The sequence below is a fragment of the Podarcis raffonei genome, chromosome 1, assembly GCF_027172205.1.
Source record: "Podarcis raffonei isolate rPodRaf1 chromosome 1, rPodRaf1.pri, whole genome shotgun sequence".
In the NCBI taxonomy this organism is placed as follows: domain Eukaryota; kingdom Metazoa; phylum Chordata; class Lepidosauria; order Squamata; family Lacertidae; genus Podarcis; species Podarcis raffonei.
The window spans coordinates 128,055,984-128,078,921 of NC_070602.1; the positions used below are offsets into that span (position 1 = coordinate 128,055,984).

Consider the following 22,938-nt stretch of genomic DNA (forward strand, 5'->3'; position numbering starts at 1 on the left):
AAAACAACGGGAATTTACTTTGGAGTAGGCAGGTCCTACTGTGACAGTCTCACTGATTTTTTTTTCTGTGTTATATGGCTTGTCACAGATTACACTGAAATACAATTCCGTTTAATTTTTTGATCCTAGCTCTTGGGCTTGGATCCAGCGACCACACATTACAAGCTGAAGGCACTTCTGCTAACGTCGTGAGGCTGTCCAATTTCCCAACTGCAGTTCCCCCCCAAACTGACTCCAGATGTTAGGGATCCTCCAGAGCAGCAGGGTGCCTGTGTAGAGCTGTGTAGACAAGGAAGGGGGGAGGACTGGTGATCCTCGCACACACATGCAAGGGATGTCTTCTGCTCAAGGGACGCAAGCCATTGTGGAGTAAAGTTTTGGTGGGTTTCTTGTCAGCTAGGTATGAAAAGCTGAGTCTTATGTACAAGGCAAATGTATTCACTTCCGAAACTTAGTGCACTACATTCCCTTCAGGTAGAATAACGTACAACTCAAGTTCAACATTTCTCTGCTGTGGCAAAGATGCAAGGGAGCCTATTAAACAGGACCTTTTAGTGCTTTCAAACAAACAAATACACATTTTTTTGTAACTTCTACATAATAGAACAGTGCAATGTGCAGCATGCCACCAGAGCAGCAACGTGAACAGTTTGTACGCTTGTTGTCGGACCTTGAACTTGTTCAGTTTCTAGCTCTGGCGCAGCAAAAGGTTTCTGAAAAGCCCTCCCACTTTCCACCTCTTCGGCCTGTTCTTGAGTGCCTCTTAGTAGGGAAAATCAACATCCATGTCGGTGTGGTTTGGGAAACACTTCACAGTGCAAAGCAGATTTTTGCCTCCAGTAACCTCCTTAATTTTTTCACTTTGGATGAAGCCCTTGAGTGGTTCCCTGCCTCTCTTCAGAAATGTCCACCCCCACAATAGCTGCGTCATTCAAAAGTGTCCCCTTGGGTTCGCTTGCCGCCTTTAACTTTTTAGCATCAAGCTTTTCTTTCTTAAGGTGCTTTGCTACAGTAGCTTTCTTTGTTTGATGCCTGGAAATGGACAAGCCAGAGGATTTTGCAGCACAATAAATCTTTCTCATCCTCCCCTCCCTTGCCTGAGTTGTAGTCCTGGGTGGCTGTTTCCGGATCCCTCTCCGAATGAGGCAACGCCTTACAATAGCTAGTCCTGCAGCTTTTTTTGAAAACCCTGGCTCTCGACTACTGTCCTTTCTCCTCTGCCTATTGAAGGGAGTTAACCTAAAGTCACCGTCCCGCTGGGATCGGTGGGAGTTCAGTGGTGAAAGAACTAGGTGCTTATAGGATTTCTCTGAACTGCTACATACCAGACACTCAGACTTCTCTGGGGAAACAGAAGAGTCGTCCGTCTTATGACTTGAATTCTTATCTTTCTCCTTAACTGGATCCGGCGTGAGAGGTGTTGACGAACCATTGAAATCTGGTGAATTGAAGGACTTTGGTGCTATGCATTCATACTGCGTATCGGCTCGCTTCTTCCCGTTTGCATCAAGGCTGAGACTCCTGAATAGCTGCCGGACATGCGAAGCCTTCTTTGCCTTTCCTCCAGCGACACTCCTGGGAGGAGTTTTTAAAACTCGGTTCGTCAGTGGGTCATAATACTTAATAGAAGTCTGTTTGTATTTGTACCTTATGGAGTCCTTACTATCTGTGGAGTTGTAGCATCTTCTCCTTTTGGGAATGTCTTCAGCGTTGCTCCTAGACAATTTCATCTCTGGACAGGAAAGAACATAGACTGTGGTTTGGGGCTGCAAAGGGTTCAGAATTTTGGTGTAAGACTCAGGAAGCTTGAGGGCACAGAGCCTAGTTTTCATGGTGGGTGTCTTCTCATTCTCTGACCATACAAAGTAACCTTTCGGATCTGGCTGCTCATGGTCTCTTCTAATGGTTTTGTGTTTCACTATGGGATAGTTCAGCAAGCTAGTTTGTGTGCCATGGCTAACCTTGACTACTTGGCATCTTGAGGCAAGGCGCCAAGTCCTTTTTTGAGGCTTCTTTACTGTTTCTGGAATGTGTTGTGTTTCTGAGGCAGCAGGAGAGTTGCTGAAGTCAGAGCCAAATTCCGGAAGGCCTTTATCCGACACAGCCTCCAATTCCTCCGCTGCAATTGCACTGATTTTCCTTTCTTCTTCTTCTTCTTCCTTCTTCTTCCTTGTTGTTGCACCATTAGCCAAGGACTTGGAATTAAAGTGGCAGCGGAAGCGACCTTCCCTGAAATCCCGCACAAGGGCTTCGATTTTCATATCATCTTCGTACATGATCTGGGACCATGTCTTTCCTACAAAGGAAGGAGGCACATGGGGCAAAGCTGGGAGAACTGGTTCTTGATGATGAATGGACACATCTGCTTCTGGTTCTGGTTCTGCTTCTGTTGTTTGCTGCACAGAGTTATTTTGAAGAATGGAACTGAGCTGGGAGCAATACTTCTCATCTTGTAAATTTACTTGAACCTCTTTGAGCAATTCTAGATTTTTAACAGCTGCCTTAGGCAGGTGTGCTCCTGACTGAGCATTTGCATCACAATCAAAGCTTACATCTGATCCATGAACACTGCTGTGGTCCAGAAGTGACAGGATATTTACGCATGGGTCCATCTCTTCGTCTCTGAGAGGCAACTCTTTGGGAGAAGTTTCACAGCACTGTCTCAGAATGACTTCGCCAATGATTTCATCTACAGAAGTTTCTGCGCTTCTGCTCAGCTGGTTTTCTTTTCCCTCTGAAAACTGGGGAACTGCTTGAAAACTCAGCGAGTTACCGGTACCCACAGGGTTGCTGGAGTCCCTGAGACAGAAGTCGGAGATCTGAGTTTCATCCTGAGCCTGTAAGCCACCTTGTTTTAAAAAAACCTGACCTGAGATTAAAGAGTTGCCTTGATTACACACAGGACTCTCTTGTGAATGTGAAACAGTTCTTGGGGGAGACTGCAAAACAGGGCTCAAATTTGGAATCGGTAATCCATCTTGTGAATGTGAAACAATTCTTGGAGGAGACTGCAAAACGGGGCTCAAATTTGGAATCGGTAATCCATCTTGTGAATGTGAAACAATTCTTGGAGGAGACTGCAAAACGGGGCTCAAATTTGGAATCGGTAATCCATCTTGTGAATGTGAAACAGTTCTTGGAGGAGACTGCAAAACGGGGCTCAAATTTGGAATCGGTAATCCATCTTGTGAATGTGAAACAGTTCTTTGGGGAGACTGCAAAACGGGGCTCAAATTTGGCATCAGCAATCCATCTTGATCGCATATGCTCTGCTTGGTTTGCTCACACCTGTTCTGTGAAGCCAAATCTGGTATTACTGAATGCCTCACATTTTTTGCAAGCGTTGGAGGGGGTGGTGAGTGGCTAATGGATGATGGGCAGGCTAAGGGGTTCACTGCTGCAAGTGGGGTTTTATGGCTACTACTTTCAGTCGGAGTTCCATCTGCTGCAACATGATTTCTTGTAGTGCAAGAGATGTCTATAGTTTGCTGCGAAGTTCCTTGGCTGCGCACTTTCCCCCTTTCTTCTAGCGTATGGAGAAGTGTGACTGGCCCAGGAGCCTCTTTCAGTTCCTCGTGTGATCTCTGGGAAGTCAAGCAGCCTGACTCCGCAGTCAATGCACTGTCGGTGCTCGGTTCTTCTCCCTTGCTAATGGCACTTTCCTTCTCCAGCACTTTCACCGGCAAAAGAGCCTCATTCCTGGGAAGAGGTTGGGAGTTGCTGATAGGTATGTCGTCGTGAGTCGGTCTGGGGAAGGGAGAAGAAAACTCACGTAAACGTTGTAAATACACTTAACACAAAACTGGGCTTTGCAGCTATGGGATTAAGAGCCCCAAGAGTTAATAAAACAGGAACTACTCTTATAGTCGTCATCTCCAGGCTTGACTACTGTAATTTGCTCTACGCGGGGCTGCCCTAGAAGCTGTCCCAGAAACTCCAGCGGGTGCAGAATGCAGCAGCGAGGCTCCTCACAGGGTCTCTGCCATGGGAGCATATTCACCCAGTGCTTTTCAAGCTGCACTGGCTCCCAGTGGAGTACAGGGTCAGATTTAAGGTGCTGGCTTTGACCTTTAAAGCCCTTCACGGCCTAGGACCCTCGTACCTACGGGACCGCCTCTCCCGGTATGCCCCACGGAGAGCCTCAAGGTCCATGAATAGCAACACCCTAGTGGTCCCGGGCCCTAAGGAAGTTAGATTGGCTTCAACCAGAGCCAGGGCCTTTTCAACTCTGGCTCCGGCCTGGTGGAACGCTCTGCCTCATGAGACCAGGGCCCTGCAGGATCTGATTTCTTTCCTGTAAGACAGAGTTGTTCCGCCTGGCCTTTGGCTTGGAGCCAATTTGATTCCCTCCTGCTCTTTCTTTTTTCTTTTCCTTTCTCCTCCTGCGATGAGGCTACATTTTAATATTTTAATGTTTCAATATTTTAATGTTGTATTTTAATTTTGTTTTTAAGTTGTATTCATTCAACTTGATTTTATTATTGCTTGTTAGCCGCCCTGAGCCCGGTCTTGGCTGGGGAGGGCGGGGTATAAATAAAAATTATTATTAAAATTATTATTATTATCAGTACAATCAGAACTTCAGCTGCAAGTCAAATTGGGCCACCAACAAAAACACTCCTTAATAACTGCCCCATAACTTACAGGTTTGAACTCTGAAATTCATGGACGGTAATGTTTTATTTAAAGCCCATTAATGTTACTGTACTGTTAATGGTCAGGGGTACCTTTACCTTTTAATGTTACTGTATAATGGTGAGGGAAGGGAGGGAAGCACGGAGATTCTGCTGCCTAGGAAAAACTGCAGCACTGTTCCCAGAACTACTACTAGTGCCAAGACTCTCTGCCACAATGATTAACACTCCTCTGAGCTACTGGAGCGCTGGGGAAGGATTTGTTAGGACAATAAAAATAAAAGAAAGAATATGAGCCTTTGTTATAGCAGACACTCTTTGAGGCAGGAAAGCTTAATGTAATAATGCAGCTAATGGCTGCCTATGAGGACCAGAGCACAGAAGCAATGCATACACATCTTTACATTGTAGAATTAGAAATGCTACTTTGATAGGTTTCAATTTAAAGAAAGACAGATTTTTTAAAGTGTATCAACAAGAATATAAATAAGCTATACCCAGTATCAGTTTATACACAGACATGAACTGCATTAGACACCTAAGACAGCACAAATTTCTATTCTGAATAATCTTCCTGTCACAAAAACATGAATATTCCTGTATTGTGTGTATCTTATTGTACAGCCACTGGTTAGGATCCTAATTCTCTTATTCCATGAACAGAAGGAGCTTCTGTTTACAGAATGAAAAATTAGGATCCAAGCCACTGTGTCTGTAAAACCCGCATAAACTTAATCCACAGCTGTGTAGATGAATTCTTCTCACCCCTTGTCCTTGCCCTTTCTGTAAACTAACCCGGAGTGTTCTTGTCATTGCAGCCAATATTCGCAATGATATGGGCTAATTTTTTAATGAGATTCTCAACTGATTACTAACCATGCCCCCATTCAGTGACTAGGTACACAGGTCCATGGTTGCATTCAAATGTCAATAGATCTGAGAGGGTAAATCCTACTTAAACAAAGGGTTGATATTTTCCTTCATACCAAACAGTTTACCTGAATAAAGGCCAGATGTTTCTGACCACGGACGCAGGCAGTTAACCATCAGTGTTGCTTTGCACTAATGGTTGAGCAAAGGTTCGTCTTTGCACTAATTATGCTCTCGTGTGCATTTTATATGTCTGAGTTTATATTCAGATTGCCCTGAAAGAAGCATTTACAGCAGCTTCCTTGTCCCCATATTGTTCTAATACTAGCTAGACTCAAGATAGCCTTGCAAGATGCTGAAATTCCATTAAAATCAACACAGCAAAGGGGAGATGTGTTAACAATTCAAACGCCTCTCAAGCAGAAAAATGAACAAAGGCAAAACAAAATGCATTCCTACGAGTGTGTGGGAGCATTCATAGCAGCCACTAACCATCTAAGTGGAATGAAAGGTTTAGATGCATGGCAGCTGCTCAGAATTGCATTCTGGCAGAAAAGCTGGTTTTGTCCTGAACTTTTTGACACTTTGTATCTTTTAATTTCAAGTCTTATAAACCATATCAGTGAATGAAATACTAGCTTCTCAACAGACACCAAAGAACACTCCTTATGTTCTGGTAGCATCCTGCAGTCTAAGAACTGATGCGCTGTCTTTCCAGAAAGGAAATAGCAGCAGCATGAAACAGCAGTCTTCAGAAATATCCTCCCTGCCATCAATACAGCACATAACATAAAAGTATGATGGATGAAACACCATGGAATAGAACCTTCTACGCTAACTTTTATAAATAATATATCAGGTACCAGAGCAAAATACTATTTTAGTCTGCACTCATTAGAACGACCTATTCCCTGGCTCGTGGCTGCCACATGTGAGTGATGTGATTATAGCTAACCCAGAATAGTCAGGTGTTTATTTCACTCCAGGAGTTTATTATTAAGAAGTTCCAATGGTGACCTCACAGCTGATGCCCAGATGGGATTTTGCTCTTGACATACTTTGAAAATCAAACGGAAAGAAGGAAAATGAAAGTACCGGATCCCAGGGCTGGGTTCATCACTGCAGCTCTGCTGGGGCAAGAGGCTTCATTGTGCACAACGGAAATTCCTCTTCCTTTCCTGCCCCCTTCATGCTCCCCCCCCCTTCGTGCCCCCTGCATGCTGCATCCTGCCCCCTCAGAACAAGCTCTGGGGGGGTTGGAAGATCCTCACTGGATATAGCCTGCTGTTTTCAATACAGCATCCCTCAAAAAGATGGGGTAGCTTTGTTTGGGCTCATAGCTGTCAACTTACAGATCTGAAAATAAGGGAGCAGCAGCCTCTAAAATAAGGGATCAGCAGCCAAAATAAGGGATTTTGCTGTTGTGAAGTTGCATGCATTGGTAGGATTGGCAGATGCTGTCAATCCGGCATAAGGCGGTTGCAGCGCTGCCGTGGCTGCTGAAGCGCCGCCCTTCTGCATCCCTCCCCATCCTCTCCTCTCCCTCCTCCCTCAGGCCACCGCCTCAGCTGCCACCACCGCTGCTGCCTCTGGGCTCGCGGGCGGCACGGGCGAGAGTCTCTCTCTCCCCTCCCCCCCAGGCGGGGAAGGGCCGATGGAACTCCTCGCGCCAGGACGACGGCGCCAGCGCACGCTCTCTCTCGTGGCGGCCCCCGAGCCGCTGCTTCCCTCCCGAGACGGGTGAGCATGAAACCCGGGAAATTTAAGGAACATCATCAATAAGGGACAGCAGCGGGACACGGCGCTGGGATAAGGGAGTTTCCCGCCAAGTAAGGGACGGTTGACAGCTATGTTTGGGCTCCGCTTCAGGGCCTGCACAACTGGTTCCCTACTATGCTAAACGCAGCCCACGAGGCACATTTTGTGCCAGCTGCTTGACAGGGAATCCTGATAGGACTCAGCAGAGAACACTGCGTTTGGGGCTCAGGATCCCCACTCAGGCCCCAGGCAGAAAAGATACTCCTTGAGGGGGAAGACAGATACAAATAAGACAGAGAGACCTATGCATTTCCTTCACTCTTCTGGATGTCTGTTGCAGCTGCCTTTATACTGGTGAAATTTACACGAACAAACGGGGATGAGCTGCAGTGAGCCTCAGGTTTGTGCAGTTCCCCCACCCAGTTAAGTAAATGCCTCCGTAATTATGGTTCCAAGCTGATTTGTTTCAAACAAATCACAGGTAACATGAAAAAAAATGTGGTTAAGCAAAAGCAGATGCCAGTGCTTCCAAACTCCTTCTCCTTAACCACACAGAAGGAGGAGATGGGAGACCAAGGCTCACCGCAGCTTGTATTACACTCAACTATGGTTTAGTGTGATGCCAAACTGCAGCCATTGTGCACTTCCCTCACACACCCATAATTAATTTTTGCATTCTCATCAATTCATCAAAAATGGCAGAACCTAGTCCACAGCAGACAGAATAAATTTTCACAATTCTCTTTTCCAAAACAGAATCAGGATTAATATCCTTGTCACTTCTCACAGCAAAATTCCTACATTATACCTTTGCTGGCCTTGATCTGGACATTCAACTCTCTCTGCCAAGATATTCCTTCTAGGTATCATTTGAAATAACACCATCCAGAGAAATTGAAAGACCCCAGAAAATAAATGCGGGGATCTGAAGCCAAATTTGCACACAACATCTCTTTGAGTAGAATTCAATCTCATGCTATTACAATCATTTTGTCTGCGCAAGCACTGCACCCTACCAGACAGAATGTTCCTGTCCCCCCCGTGCTGTTCTGAAGGGTTCTTCTGAGTCCGACTCCCCCTAAGTCAAATTGGGGCGTAAGGTGGAGGGAGGAGAGGGGAAAGCCCTTTTGCACAAATGCTTCCGTGGATGTGGTTTGTTGTATGACTGTATCGTGCGACGATTGCACAACCATAGAATCGTGCTGATTTATTCTACCAATTAAATTTAAAAGCTCTGTAATTAGTGCAGATATATGAACAATCCATTAAGCTAAATACATGTTTTGTATGAAGCGAGGGTCTCCAGGTAAAGTTCCTTCTCCAGAGGGCCAAACCTGCTGCAAATTCAATAATTTAAGAAGTTTAACACACTACCTTGCATAAATATTATAAAAGTTAGACAAGCCAAAAAACAAAACAAAACCCACACTGGGTATTTTACCTGTTATCATGGTATCTATAGGGATGGTGCCGCAAAACATCTTGCAGGAAACGCTCCATCAGGCTAGTTGTGCCCGTACGATTCCTGCAGTAAGTGGCAAAGTGCCTGTGCTGGGTACTGTACACGTGCTGAACGAGGGAAGAAGACGATGCTTTATATTAATCAGCTATCAAAGCTTAACAACTGTTTTCATTACAATACACAAGATCAAGGGTAACTCCCAAAAAGATGAACAGAAAAAGATGCCAGTTGAGCACGTGTGATAAAGATGCCACAGAGATACCCACCTCTCCTTTCCCCCTCCCAACCAAACCCTAGAACATGGGTTGGCAAACTAAGGCCCGCAGGCTGGATCAGGCCCAATTGCCTTCTGGATCCGGCCCACGGACGGTCCAGGAATCGCTGTGTGGATCTCCCTCTCCCTCACACAGCGGTGGCGCCTCCTCCTGGCTTCTCCCCGCCCTGCCTAGAGGAGGAAGGGGGCTGGGCTTTGTTGGTGCCAGCAGCAGCACTTGAGCGGCCGCTATTTTAAGCAGCCCCTCTCTGGAGCTCTTTGGCAGGCCGCTCATCATCCCTCCACCGCCGCCACCAGCCCCTGCCACTCGCAAGACACAGGTAAGCAGCCACCGGGGCACGTGATGCTCTTGCATCATTTTTTCTTTTTCAAAATATAGTCCGCCCCCCAAGGTCTGAGGGACAGTGGACCGGCCCCCTGCTGAAAAGGTTTGCTGACCCCTGCACTAGAAGCAAAGACACCTGGGTGGGAGAGGCAGTTGCAGCAGAGGATGGGGGCAGGGGTCACAGCAAAAGAAAGAAACTGCACATAACTGGGGGAAACAAGGGTGAGGTGTGGAAATGGCCAAAATTAAGGAGTAAGAAATGGTAATAGAAAGACAGTTGAATGGGTACTGGAGAAGCAGCAGGAGGAGGTTCTGCATCTCTGTCCTTTAGGCCAATGGAATTTCCCTCCTAAGGTTTAAGGAAGTTTTTCCACTTCTCAGATGTATTTAATCTCTCCAACCCCAGCTTCCAAGGCACAGGTTTTCCTTGCCTAAATGTTCTACTAGCCACATGAGCATCTTCTTCCATGGTATCCTGTACAGTGGAATGCAACTTCTCTCAACAGCTCAAGCCCAGCCCAAGAATTGTAATGATAGCAGTGAGAAATACATTGGTACCTCGGGTTACATACGCTTCAGGTTACAGACTCCGCTAACCCAGAAATAATACCTCAGGTTAAGAACTTTGCTTCAGGATGAGAACAGAAATCACGCGGTGGCGGCGCGGCAGCAGCGGGAGTCCCCATTAGCTAAAATGGTGCTTCAGGTTAAGAACAGTTTCAGGTTAAGAACGGACTTCTGGAACGAGTGAAGTACATAACCAGAGGTACCACTGTAGGTGATAGCACTAAGGAAGATGAGGAAAAGTGGGACTTGCCGGACAGAGGGGCTGTTCTCTACACCTAATGCACATATTGAACTCTATTTGTTTTCACAAACACGCTTTTCTTAAGTTGCAGTGAATGTGGGAGTGAGCCACCGTTTACAGATCTATTACCTAAAAAAATATTTTAGTGCAAACACCTTCAAGCTGAAGATTAAAAATGAAACTGGCTGTGTCAAACAATGTTCCCATCCTTTATTTTTAAACTTTTAGATCCAATCGAGTAAAACTAACAGCTGATCAAGCCCTTTGACAGAAAATGGAAAACTAAGGTTCCCATAATGGCAGTTGGCGTTAAGTCCTTACCTGTTCAAGATTACTGTAGTGTACATGGCAACAGTTGCAATAGCCTTGTCTGTTCTGTATGACAGGTACCCCAGGCCCAGCCAGCTCTGGTGCTTGCATGCTTAAAATGAAAAATAGAAATTTTCATATAACCAGCTGTTTTCAGAGGGAGAGAGAAGTTAGGCTCCTACCCTGATGAGGGCTGCTATTAAAACAACATTCATGTTACTTTTTCCACACTCAGTCAAAATTAACCACACATACGTAAAATTCAGTATGGCCTCACCTCTACGAATATAAAATTTTCTGACCCAAGAAATATTCATCCCTATATTAGATGAGTGAAAAAGTAATGGTTCAGAATCATTACACTTTTGAAATGGTTAAAAGATGTTATTGCATTGAACAAGCATTCCTAAACCTCATTTTGACCATGGGGGAGGTAGAAAGCACTTAGCATTTTTTACTAACGACTCTGTAGAACATACACATTTTTCAGATTATTATGAACTGGTAACATATCGAGATGCATTAAAGCTACACTACATTATTCATATGCAGCACTTGTCAAGGATTTCAGAGACCCAAAGAGATGGGATCTTAAAATTAATTCACAAAAATCATTTATCAACGCTGATCAACATCACAGGCCATTAAGACACTTCCAACTAAGAAGATTGTTAAGGAAAGTAGCTTAAGCTAATCCTGCATTATTTCCTAGGATAGAAGTGTCAAGAAAGTAGATTTGAGTCAGAACTGTAACAAATGCAGAACAGCGAAATTTCAGTCGGGGGGGGGGGGGGGGAAGCTTCCAAGCAGTGCAATCAAGTCAACCAGATTGGGAGAAAGGCTTCAGGAACAATTCACTGTTGACTGCATACAATCATCCATTTTTTTGCAGACTGCAAAAGCAGTCATGGAATATGCAAAAGCAGTCATGGAATATGCATGCAAACAAAAATGATTCTATCAAATACCGTATTTTTCGCTCTATAAGACGCACATTTTCCCCTCCAAAAATTAGGGGGAAATGTGTGTGCGTCATATGGAGCGAATGCAGGCTCCTTGGCTTCAGCGATAGCAACGTGAAGCCTCCGAAGCGCAGTAGGAGCGCTCCCGCCGCACTCCGGAGGCTTTGGGTTGCCTTCAGTGAAGCCTGGAGAGTGATAGGGGTCAGTGCGCACCAACCCCTCTCGCTCTCCAGGCTTCAAAGATAGCCGCCTGAAGCCTCTGGAGCGCGGCAGGAGTCCCTGCTGCGCTCCGGAGGCTTCGGGTTCCTTTCGCTGAAGGGTAGTTACCCCTTCAGCTAAGCGGGAGGAGAAATGGAAGGGGCTCCATTTCTCCTGCTGCTTCACTGAAGGGGCGCTGCGCAGAGAGGGGGAGATTTTTTTTTCTTGATCTCCCCCTCTAAAACAATGTGTGTCCTATGGTTGGGTGCGTCCTATAGAGCGAAAAATACGATAATTTTTTTCTATTCTGCTCCCTATTCCCACTGCTATATTTTAAACAGCGCCGTCTCCTTCAGCCGCCCCATACTCCAAATGCATCACTATAAAATACAGGCAGAACCTGCAACAAAATGTTGCAGTGTGGAGTGCTCCTGTTCAGTATTCCAGAGAGGCAGCCAGACATACCTTCTTCCATGACACTCCATCCCATTCCCCTCTCCCACCCAGTTTTCTGCTTTTATTCCCCCCCCCCATAACAGTCAGTCACCATTCCATGGCCTCTGAGCATCCAGGTCAAATGGGGCTATTTCAAGGAGGCCCCACCTGCACACACTTTGGGTTGCTTTCAATGTAGTGCTAAGGAAAAAGTTCCATCAGTGCAGTCCTCCCCACACACCCACTAAATCTGATCTGGAGATTCGCTTCAATGTACGTAATGGAGCAGTTTAGGGGATGCTGTAAGGAACACAAGGGGAGAGGGAGTCCCACTGTGCTAGTGCAAATATTTAATTACAGTGGTACCTCTGGATATGAACGGGATCCGTTCTGGAGCCCCGTTCACATCCTGAAGTAAACATAAGACGCGTCTTCGCGTGTTGTGTATCACCGCTTCCGCGCATGCACATGACGTCATTTTGAGCGTCTGCGCATGCGGCAAAACCCGGAAGTAACACGCTCCATTACTTCTGGGTCGCCGTGGAGCGCAACCCGAAAATATTCATCCCGAAGCTACTTCAACCCGAGGTATGACTGTGCAGGTCATACCTCAGGTTAAATAAGCTTCAGGTTGAGCGTTTTCAGGTTACGCTCCGCGGCGACCCGGAAGTAACGGAACGCGTTACTTCCAGATTTTGCTGCTCGCGCACACGCAGACGCTCAAAATGATGCCATGCGCATGCGCAGCGAATCGCAACCCACGCACACCCAGTTTGCGTTCGCTTCAGGATGTGAAAGGGGCTCCGGAACGGATCCCGTTCGCATCCAGAGGTACCACTGTACTTTAGTTTTTTTTTTATCAGATGCTAGATAAGAAATCTGAGCATTAACTCAATAGAACAGAGTATAAGAAGAGCCTGATGGATCAGGCCAATGACCCATCTAGACCAGCATCCTAAAAGTAGTCGACCGTATGTTGGTGGGTGACACTGACCACAAATGGGAAGTTATAGTTAATGTATAAAACAGGCATAGGCAGACTCGGCCCTCCAGATGTTTTGGGACTACAACTCCCACCATCCCTAGCTAACGGGACCAGTGGTCAGGGATGATGGGAGTTGTAGTCCCAAAACATCTGGAGGGCCGAGTTTACCTATGCCTGGTATAAAGTATAAAGAATACAGCTTCAATGTAATTCCACGTTAATCTTACTCACCTGCTACCTCTCTCCTGTTGTAGAGAGCCTTCATTACCTCTTCTTTCTATATCTGTAAGAAGGAGGGTGGGGAAAAGATAATCTATAGAAAGAGAAATTGGCCAACAAATATCCCTCCTCCCCAAGTTTCATTAACTGTCAAAGCAGTAAAGTTACATTTCAAGCAGATGCTAATAATTTGATTATGTGGGTTTCCCCCATTAAATAAGAGTCTTACGTTGTGCTGAAGCAGCAGAGGCTTCATCGGCTTGTTTATTTCGATCAAACATCTGTAAAATAAAATTGATGCAGAGAAAAGCTGAGCACACACAAAGGCACTTCCAAGATGTTTGCTCAGTAAAACATTGCCATATCAAGAACACTCCTGCAGATTAACTTTAAAATTGCCTCCCACGTTATTTTAAAAAATTAAAATAAATTGCATTTTTAAGTTAGAAAATGAGCTTACTTTCTTCCTCACTCTATTTTTTGTTAAGACTCTTAAGACCTTTGCTGCCATGAGATATTACTGCTTTCATAAGGATTAGATCTTGGAAGGTGAGGAAAGCAAACGAAAAACCAATAGGCCATGCACACATCCAAATAAAGTATTTATAGGCTTAACTAAATTACAAACTGAGACATGAGTTGAGGGAATAGCCTGTCAAAGATGGTTATGGGATCACTATAGGACTGAATCTATCATTGGTTCTTATTTTAAAATGGCAGCAAATCCTATTAAAAGGCACTAAGATTGTCTCTAGTGGGAATGGCCAAAAATCCCACTAGACTACCCCCAAATCAGTACTGGGCCTAGACTATCCTAGAGTCTAGATAGAAGGTAATACCAAATTTCAGTTATACAAGGATGACTTGAAGTATTCCAATCTTTCTGTGATAAATGTAACTAAAATCACTATGCACTTTTGAATATTTACCCTCCTTGCTGTCCTTCACATCCACTTGAAGAGCAGGAGTCAAACACTATCTCTCACGTAAAAAGTTATTTGCTGAGTAGGATTCGTCTTTCATTGTTATTGGCAGCCTGTAAAAAAACCCAACAGCAAAATCAAGCTGAAGATCGTTCATAAAGTTATAAAGCTTTTGAGAAATCGCTACCTTCCCTGTTGTCGTCAGCAGGATAAAGAGAATCAAGATTAAGTTGCAATAAGGAGCATCAAAACGAAAATTTTAGATACAACGCGACTTTTATAATGTAAAAACTGCAATGACTTTGCAAGAACAGTTTAACAGGAAAAATCTCATTGGAAGAGAGTGTGGGGTGGGAGTTAGGAAGTGAGGAATATAAACATAAACTCGTTTTGTCTGGTTGAATGAGAAATGCAAAATGGAATCTGACCCGGAAGGACTGTGGCTGGACTTACGGATTTGATCTACCAAAATTAAGAGAAAGCCAAGCAGTTTTATAGAGAAGAATGTTGGGGATGACTGGAATGTAAGGACTTGCTGTGGTTTTGGGTGGAATGTCGGGGGCAGTGATGCTAAGTTAGAAAGTAATAAGGAAGATTCCCAACATGCTAAGAACCGTTGAGAGAGGGGTTCCAAAGAGGATGCAATAACTGCAACTAGATCCCTGCACCCGCAGCAATGGAACGAAGGGGGAGAAAAAAGAGTTTTGATTAAAGATGGCTTTTAAAAGTAAAATTATATGAAAACAGTAAAGTAAAAGATCAAGACAAGCAACTTTTTTAAGAGTGCAGTTATTTTTTGGAGGTTTAAGCAACGGAAGAAAGATTATAATAATGATTATCAGGTTGTGTAATAGAGAAGATCTCTTTGCAGGAAAGGGCGGGCATTAAACACACCATGGAACGACAGGTGGAAATTCAACCTCAAAGGATATATATATTAAATTGGAAATTAATTTGTATTTTTTAAAATGGTTAATCTGAGATTTGTTAAATTTGTTAATTTTTTTTTTTTAAGACTTAATAAAAATTTATTGGCAAAAAAATGAAGGAGCACATCATGCATTCTGTAAGGGAAAACACAACTTTAAAACTAAATGAATTTGAAAGCATCAACTTTTAACTTCTCAAAATCAAAATAATTATTACACATATCAAAGACGGGATTTATTGATATATATTCTGTATCCCAGAATTAATGTAACAGTTTATCATCTTGACACTTGAACCACTGAAGTTTTTTTTAATGGGTCAAAGTCAAAGCAGTTTAAGTGCTAACGGTATCTCAGAAAAGTAAGATAAATACCATCATTTCTACTGTACAGCAAACAGAGGTTACAGAGTAATGAGCCCAACTGGAAAGGAAGGTTTTGATCTATAAAGCCTTAAATGTCTCACGACCGCAACCCCTCAAGGACCACCTCTCCTCATATGAACCAAATTGAACCCTGTGATCACCATCTGAGGCCCTTCTTTGTGTGCCTCCTCCATGAGATGTCTGGAGGGAGGCAACATGAGAACGGGCCTTCTCTGCAGTGGCTCCATGTTTGTGGAATGCTCTCCCCAAGGAGACTCACCTGCCACCACCATCATTATATATCTTTAGGCGCCATGCAAAAACTTTCCTCTAGAACCAGGTATTTGACCTTTAAGTATCTGTGGCCTTTTAGAAGCGGGTAGAATGCTTTTAATGTATTTATTTTCCCTCTAGGTTTTCATGTATCGCTGTGGGGGTGGGGGTTGTCTGGCTGGCTGTTTGGGTTGCCCTTGGCAATATAACGCAACTAACAAATTACCGTATTTTTTGCTCTATAAGTTTCACTTTTTCCCTCTTAAAAAGTAAGGGGAGATGTGTGTGCGTATTATGGAGTGAATGCAGGCTGTGCAGCTATCCCAGAAGCCAGAACAGCAAGAGGGATCGCTGCTTTCACTGCTCAGCGATCCCTCTTGTTGTTCTGGCTTCTGAGATTCAGAGTATTTTTTTGTTTTGTTTTCCTCCTCCCAAAACTAGGTGCGTCTTATGGTCTGGTGTGTCTTATAAAGCGAAAAATACGGTAATTAATTAATTGAATCTGGGTCCCTTTTGACAACCATCAGATCATCAGTCTTCTCTTTTAGTTATCTAAAGCATATTCAATGCTCAGTGTTGCTATGGACGTAGTCAGATTCCACAATTCTAAGAGTCTTCATCCCTCTCATCTTGTATATTTTTTTGCATACGCTGTGAAGAACCATAAACATAGACTGCATGGTGTCTACCATCTGGACTCTACCTATCAATCCTGTGCAAATATCTTAAGGCTTCAATCCTACGCACACTCCCTTGGAAAGTAATCCCCACTGAATTCAGCAAGGCCCACTTCCAAGTAAATATTAATAGGCTTGGGCTGCAAATGAGACAAGTATCGTTAATTGCATGGTCTCATGTGGTCAATAAAAAACAAACCCAAAAAACCTGATGATGCGAGAGCACGAGGCACCCTTCCAGCTAAGTTCCAGCTCATATTGAATGTGAGATAAATCACACCACAGGTATTATGGGGTACAAAATATTGGCAGACAAGAAACACAAACACTCGCCAAAACATGGCAAATTTATTCATGTTTATATCAAATTGTAATTAATTGGATGAGGTTCAGTTTACACTCCCACAAAAAAGGGAAAAAGTCATCAGTTAAGCTATAGAAAAAAGAATGACTCAATTAGACTATTATTTGACTTCTTTATTAGTCTCACTGCCTGTATCATTCTTTGTATGAGCAATACAGTGATACCTCGGGTTAAGTACTTAATTCGTTCCGGAGGTCCGTTCTTAACCTGAAACTGTTCTTAACCTGAAGCACCACTTTAGCTCATGGGGCCTCCTGCTGCCGCCATGCCACCGGAGCACGATTTCTGTTCTCATCCTGAAGCAAAGTTCTTAACCTTGAAGCACTATTTCTGGGTTAGCCGAGTCTGTAACCTGAAGCCTATGTAATCCGAGGTACCACTGTACAAAAATTCTGGAGCAACTTTCCAGACAGTTACTCCTTCAACAATAAACTGCCTTGTGAATTTAATTCAAAAAGCTATAAACTGTTGCTCAAACGGTGAAACCAATCACTTCTGCTCTCAGCCAGTGTCAGAAACTCAGATATATATGCTAAGCACCAAAAGGCTCCTTAAAACCAGGGTTACAGTCACCAAAGCAATGCCTAGTTGCCATTTTTGGAGCAGATGCCTCAAAAGTGGTATTTTTCAATACAATGTTTTAGTTCTTGAAATTCATTCTCCTTGTCAATACAGTCAAACCTCTTCTTATGTCCACCTCGGCTCGCATCCATTTCGCCCAACGTCTGCGGCAAACCCAGAAGTAACCGGCGGGTTTGCATGCGCAGGAGCGGCGATCGCCGTTCGTGCACGTGCAGAATCGGGCAATAGCTGCCCACGCACAACGGCGCCTCTCCCAGCAACCTGTTTCGACTTCCAGACAGGCCTCCGGAACGGATTGTGGTCGTGAGTAGAGGTTCCACTGTATAATGGATAGAATTCTACAGGATGTGTTGCTAGTGCCTGCACACAGTCAAGATCCAAGGATCCCCAGGCATGCACCTCCAGATGGTGGAGATGTCGCCCTGGCATCTTCATTTGGTTGCAAGTGGCTGAAAGCCAGATGCAAAATGTGCCTGGTGAATTTCAAACACAGCTCTCAGCATGTATAAAACTGGAAAGTGAGGGCTGAACATTACAAGCAAAAGGGACCTAACTCCCCAAGCTATTACCTGAACTCCCACCTCCAGATTCTGAAACAGAGTTCACCGGAAAGAAATATGCCTAGAAGGGGAGAATAGTGGGGGCAAGCCACAGGAGCACGGACAGTTCAGCTCCTCTTACCCATATCCCCCTTTTGCTTTCAAAAACAATCCCCACTCCTTCTATATACATTATTGGGGCAGCCTTGAATTTAAGCAAACAGGGCTGCTACAGTCACTCATTGTTCCTTACCCACTGCCAGTAACATAATCTGGTTTCATGGTATGAAGATGATAGCTGCCAGAAAGCATATTAGTGATATTCCTATATCACTCAAATCAGCCAAGTGCTTCCGCAACACCAGTCCAACCATAAGGTTTGGTAACAGTTGAAAACACATACATCTTAATAGAGTAGGTCAGAGTGTTGCTTTCACAAAATACATATTGGATGCCTACATCCAATGCAGCAGCTGGGCATTTTTTCCAGGGAACAAGAGGTTTCAGACAGGAATAATAATAATAATAATAATAATAATAATAATAATAATAATAATATTTTATTTATATCCCGCCCTCCCCAGCCGAAGCCGGGCTCAGAGCGCCTAACAACAGTAAAAATAACACAGTTTACATAAAATCATAATCGATTAACTGGAATACATTCTAAAATCAATTCATTCTAAAATCAGTTCAGAGTCAAATTAATGGCAACCATTGGGTTAGAGTTCTATGAGGATTACTGAAGGAGGGGATCAGACTGTGCCTCAGCCAAAGGCCTGGTGGAACAGCTCTGTCTTGCAGGCCCTGCGGAAAGATGTCAAGTCCCGCAGGGCCCTAGTCTCTTGTGACAGAGCGTTCCACCAGATCGGGGCCACGGCCGAAAAAGCCCTGGCTCTGGTTGAGGCCAGCCTAACCTCCCTGTGGCCCGGGATCTCCAAGATGTTTTTATTTGAAGACCATAAGGTCCTCCGTGGGAAATACTGTACCAGGAGAGGTGGTCCCGTAGGTACGAGGGTCCTAGGCCATATAAGGCTTTAAAGGTCAAAACCAGCACCTTAAACCTGACCCTGTACTCCACCGGGAGCCAGTGCAGCTTGAAAAGCACTGGGTGAATGTGATCCTGCGGCAAGGACCCCGTAAGGACCCTCGCCGCGGCATTCTGCACCCACTGGAGTTTCTGGATCAGTCTCAAGGGCAGCCCCAAGTAGAGTGAGTTACAATAATCCAGTCTGGAGGTGACTGTCGCGTGGATCACAGTGGCTAGGTCAGGGCGAGAGAGGTAAGGTGCCAACTGCTTAGCTTGGCGGAGATGGAAAAATGCCGCCTTTGTTGTAGCTGCAATCTGTGCCTCCATGGAAAGGGAGGTGTCGAAGATTACACCCAAACTCCTAATGGACGGTGCTGGCATTAATTGCGCCCCCGCAAGAGATGGGAGTTGCCCCCGCCCCAATCCCATATCATCCTGACCCAGCCAAAGGACCTCTGTCTTCGAAGGATTTAACTTCAACCGGCTCCTACATAACCATCCCGCCACAGCTTCCAGACATCTGATCAGTGTGTCTGGGGCCGAGTCAGGATGGCTGTCCATCGACAGATAGAGTTGGGTGTCATCAGCATACTGATGGCAGCCCAAACCAAAACTCCGGACAAGCTGGGCGAGGGGGCGCATAAAGATGTTGAAAAGCATCGGGGAGAGTATCGCACCCTGCGGCACTCCACACACCAAGGAGTGGCGCAACAGTTCCCCCCCAAGCGCCACCCTCTGTTCCCGACCAGAACAGACCCATACAACTTGTTGACTCACTACGTCAAATGCATCTCAGTAGTATCTGTATTGTAATCTTTCCTTCCAACTCTTCCCTCCATCAATCTAGCCTGACAGCTAGAAAGTCAAAATGGGACACCTGATATAAACGATGGTTCCTACAGGGAGCTCCTCAGATGTGTGCTAGTATATTATTTTGTAAATCAAAGGGGGGGGGGGAACGGTTTTTAAAACCCACAAAAAGGACCAGAGAAGGACCTTACAAAATACAGTATTGAGGGCTTCAGTTTGTCTGCTTTTTTAAATAAAGAAAATGGTGGAGAAAGAGGATCAGCTTCTGTGTTCTCAAAGATGGGATTAAGATGGGGAAGATTTAGTGCCGTGAGGTTAAAAAACTCCCCTGGCCAGATTTCATGAAAAAACACTTCCCATTGTGCTTTTACCAGAAACTGCCCTTCCCCATGTAGCAGTATAGCTTTCTGCTCATATGGCTTGGGGCTCACAGCCAGCAGCCGAGTCTGGAATCTGCAACATGGCATACAGCAATCATGCCTATCCCAATTAAAAGGGGGGGGAATAGGGGGCATCCTTTTTTACTTCAGGTGGTGCCCTTGACTGTTTCTCAATTTTCCTTATGTCTGAAAAGAATGGGAGCCCTTGACTTAACTGTATGCTCTCAAGACAGGCAGGGAAGTAAAAAAGATATTCAAAGATTACGTCTAAAAACTGGAGACACATTGAAGAATTTCGTTGCAGAATCCCCACTTGTATACGTAATACAGTATATTTTTGAGTTGCCTTCCTTTTCTGCACTAGAATATGCCACACAGACTCCTTGCCACTGAACAAAACCTGTGAAAGATAGTTCATTAAAAAATATATATATCTTTTTCTAGCACCAGCTTGAGGCAAATCTTTCTTCACTATCCTCCTGCCCATATTAGTCTCTTATGCTAAAAGCTGTGTCAACTTCTACACAAACTTCACCAACTGAACAATGAAAAAGAACAGCTAGTTTGGGCAAACTACGGTGACAGATAGAAATACTGTGTCTGGGTGCTTCACGCAAGCCACACATAGCTGTTTCTCCACACACAGCACACAGGCTTCCTTCCCTTTGGAGGGTTGTGCATAACATTTGCAACACATTAATGCACAAGGGAGAATGTGGTATTGTTTTCTTCAGAACTCCCAGGGCACTCAGCCTGTGTGTCCCACTTCAACCTGAAGGCTGGAGCTCAGTAACAGAATGACCCTACCATGGAAAGACAGACAGACAGAATGATCCTCCAGTGGAAGGAAGGAATGATCCTACAGTGCAGTGGTTCCCAACTGGTGGACAGAGGCAGAGGTCTGTATCACAAACTGTCAACTGTCCGGGACATCCCATTTTGGGCCCCATGCTCTCACACAGAAGCGCAGCCATGCATCATGGTTTTGTGCTGTGACATGCTGGAGGGTATGGTGGCATCTTTCACCTAACAAAAACTACCTGAGATATCACAACATTTTCAAAATATCCATACTTGGCTTTTGAAAAACAGAGGGTCTGCAGTACTTAGCTAACTGGGAACCACTGTTCCAGTGCAAGGATAGAATGATCTTCTAGTGAAAGGATGAAAGGAAAAGAATGATCCTCCAATGAAAGGATAGAAGGAACTCCAGCCTTCAGTTGAGGGAAGGATAGAATGAGCTACAGAAGGAAAGGAGCAACTTCCATTGGAAGGAAGGAAATACCGTATTTTTCGCTCTATAACACGCACCCGACCATAACACGCACGTAGTTTTTAGAGGAGGAAAATCCGTAGGCATGCCACCCGTAGGCATTCCCTCCATAACACGCACAGACATTTCCCCTTACTTTTTAGGAGGAAAAAAGTGAGTGTTATGGTGCAAAAAATACGGTAACTGATTTTCCAGTGGAAGGATAGAATGATCTTCCAGTGGAAAAAAAGAAATACAGTGGTACCTCTAGTTATGTACTTAATTCGTTCCCGAGGTCCGTTGTTAACCTGAAACTGTTCTTAACATGAAGCACCACTTTAGCTAATAGGGCCTCCTGCTGCCGCTGCACCGTCGCTGCACTTCTCATCCTGAAGCAAAGTTCTTAACCCGAGGTAATATTTCTGGGTTAGCGGAGTCTGTAACCTGAAGCGTATGTAACCCGAGGTACCACTGTACTCCAGTGGAAGTTCAGAATGATCCTCCAGTAGAATTAAGGCTAGGGAAGGAAGACCATAGTTCCTACAAGATGGACACAAGCCAGTCAGGGCCAAGGCTGGTTAGCCCGATTGCTTTATGTGCTATATATATATATAAAATTTTATTTTGAGCTGGGTGGCGGGGAGCACATGGCCACGTGAGCCTCCCCCTCCACTCGCGGCCTGAAGCAGGGCAGCTTCGCCACTTCTGGGTCGGATGCGGGCCCGTCACGCAAAAGCCTCGCGCGGCTTCTCCTTCCTCCCCCTCCTCCTCCTCCGCAGCGGCGGCGGGACCCCTCCTCAGAGGCGAGGCGCACCCAAACGGGGTCCCGCGACTCCCGCGCAGCTGTTCAGAGAACGACCGGCGGCTTTCCCCTCCCCCACCCCCGGCTGGTCTCTTGAAAGAACCGTGAAGGGGGGAATTTTTGAGGAATAAAAGATAAAAAGAGCAAACGGGGTTTTGGGGGGGGGGTTCGGTTGAAGGCGCGCTCCGGAAGCAGCCAGGAGGCCCCGCCTCCCCCTGCGCGCGCGCGCGCACGGGGATTAAAACCGCGGCCTGCGCGTAATCTGCGCGCCCTTCCTTCCATGCCGCCTTCGGCTCCCTCCCCTTCCCCGCCGCCTCATCTGCCCACCTTCTTTCCGGGGTTCCTTCCTCGCCTCCGTCGCGACTTTCCTTTTTTTCTTCCCCCTCCCCCACTCCGCTAAGAACTGGGTCAAAGGGCGCGGCCGCCGCTTCCTCTTCCGGGTTACCACAGAAAGAGAGGGAGGGGGGCCCTGGCTAGGGTGTTTCCTAGAGAGGCCGGGCGGAGGCTGAGGGAAGCGTGAAGGGAGGGAAACGCGTTCCACGTCCCCGGCTGGTTATGGGGCGGCCGGGAGCGCGCATTGCAGAGTCGGCCGCGGCCGGCGCAACGGTGGGGGTGGGAGTGCGCGTGCGCGCCAGTTCCCTCCGTCAGACCCGGATGACGACGTCGGTGACGTCCACGGCGCACGACCACAGCTCCCCCTCCCTTCTCCCCCTGAGCCTTTGGCGCGATTGGTCCTCCGGCCAGAAAGGCGGGAATTAGCGGCAAGAGGCGTG

At 45.6% G+C, this 22,938-nt stretch overlaps 2 protein-coding genes across 3 annotated transcripts in view; one reads left to right on the forward strand and one right to left on the reverse strand.

Moving 5' to 3' along the window:
• Window positions 1-95: 95 nt before the first annotated feature.
• ZDBF2 (zinc finger DBF-type containing 2) lies at window positions 96-22,787 on the reverse strand. 2 transcript variants are annotated; one of them, XM_053361883.1, is made up of 7 exons: window positions 22,493-22,787; window positions 14,169-14,275; window positions 13,469-13,520; window positions 13,252-13,303; window positions 10,453-10,552; window positions 8,704-8,831; window positions 96-3,747 (listed from the first exon to the last, which is right to left on the reverse strand). In XM_053361883.1, the coding sequence occupies exons 3-7, from the start codon at window positions 13,518-13,520 to the stop codon at window positions 858-860; spliced, it is 3,222 nt and encodes a 1,073-aa protein (XP_053217858.1). In that variant the 5' UTR covers window positions 14,169-14,275; window positions 22,493-22,787; the 3' UTR covers window positions 96-857. The 2 variants fall into 2 exon arrangements, with proteins under 2 accessions (XP_053217858.1, XP_053217865.1); XM_053361890.1 differs by lacking the exon at window positions 22,493-22,787 and adding an exon at window positions 14,350-15,071.
• The window catches only part of CMKLR2 (chemerin chemokine-like receptor 2), a 66,477-nt gene continuing 52,758 nt past the window's right edge, over window positions 9,220-22,938 (forward strand). The window contains exon 1 of the mRNA XM_053362088.1: window positions 9,220-9,318. The gene's annotated coding sequence lies outside the window, so the exon portion shown is untranslated. The remainder of the gene's footprint in view (window positions 9,319-22,938) is intronic.

Bases quoted from the DNA above. Each gene is read 5' to 3' on its own strand.
- ZDBF2 (XM_053361883.1), bottom strand. From the start codon at position 13,520: ATGTTTGATCGAAATAAACAAGCCGATGAAGCCTCTGCTGCTTCAGCA. The intron at 13,304-13,468 runs GTAAGACTCTTA...TCCTTCTTACAG, and splicing joins CTCTGCTGCTTCAGCACAAC to ATATAGAAAGAAGAGGTAAT. The intron at 8,832-10,452 runs GTAAGGACTTAA...TCCCTCGTTCAG, and splicing joins ACTACAGTAATCTTGAACAG to CACGTGTACAGTACCCAGCA.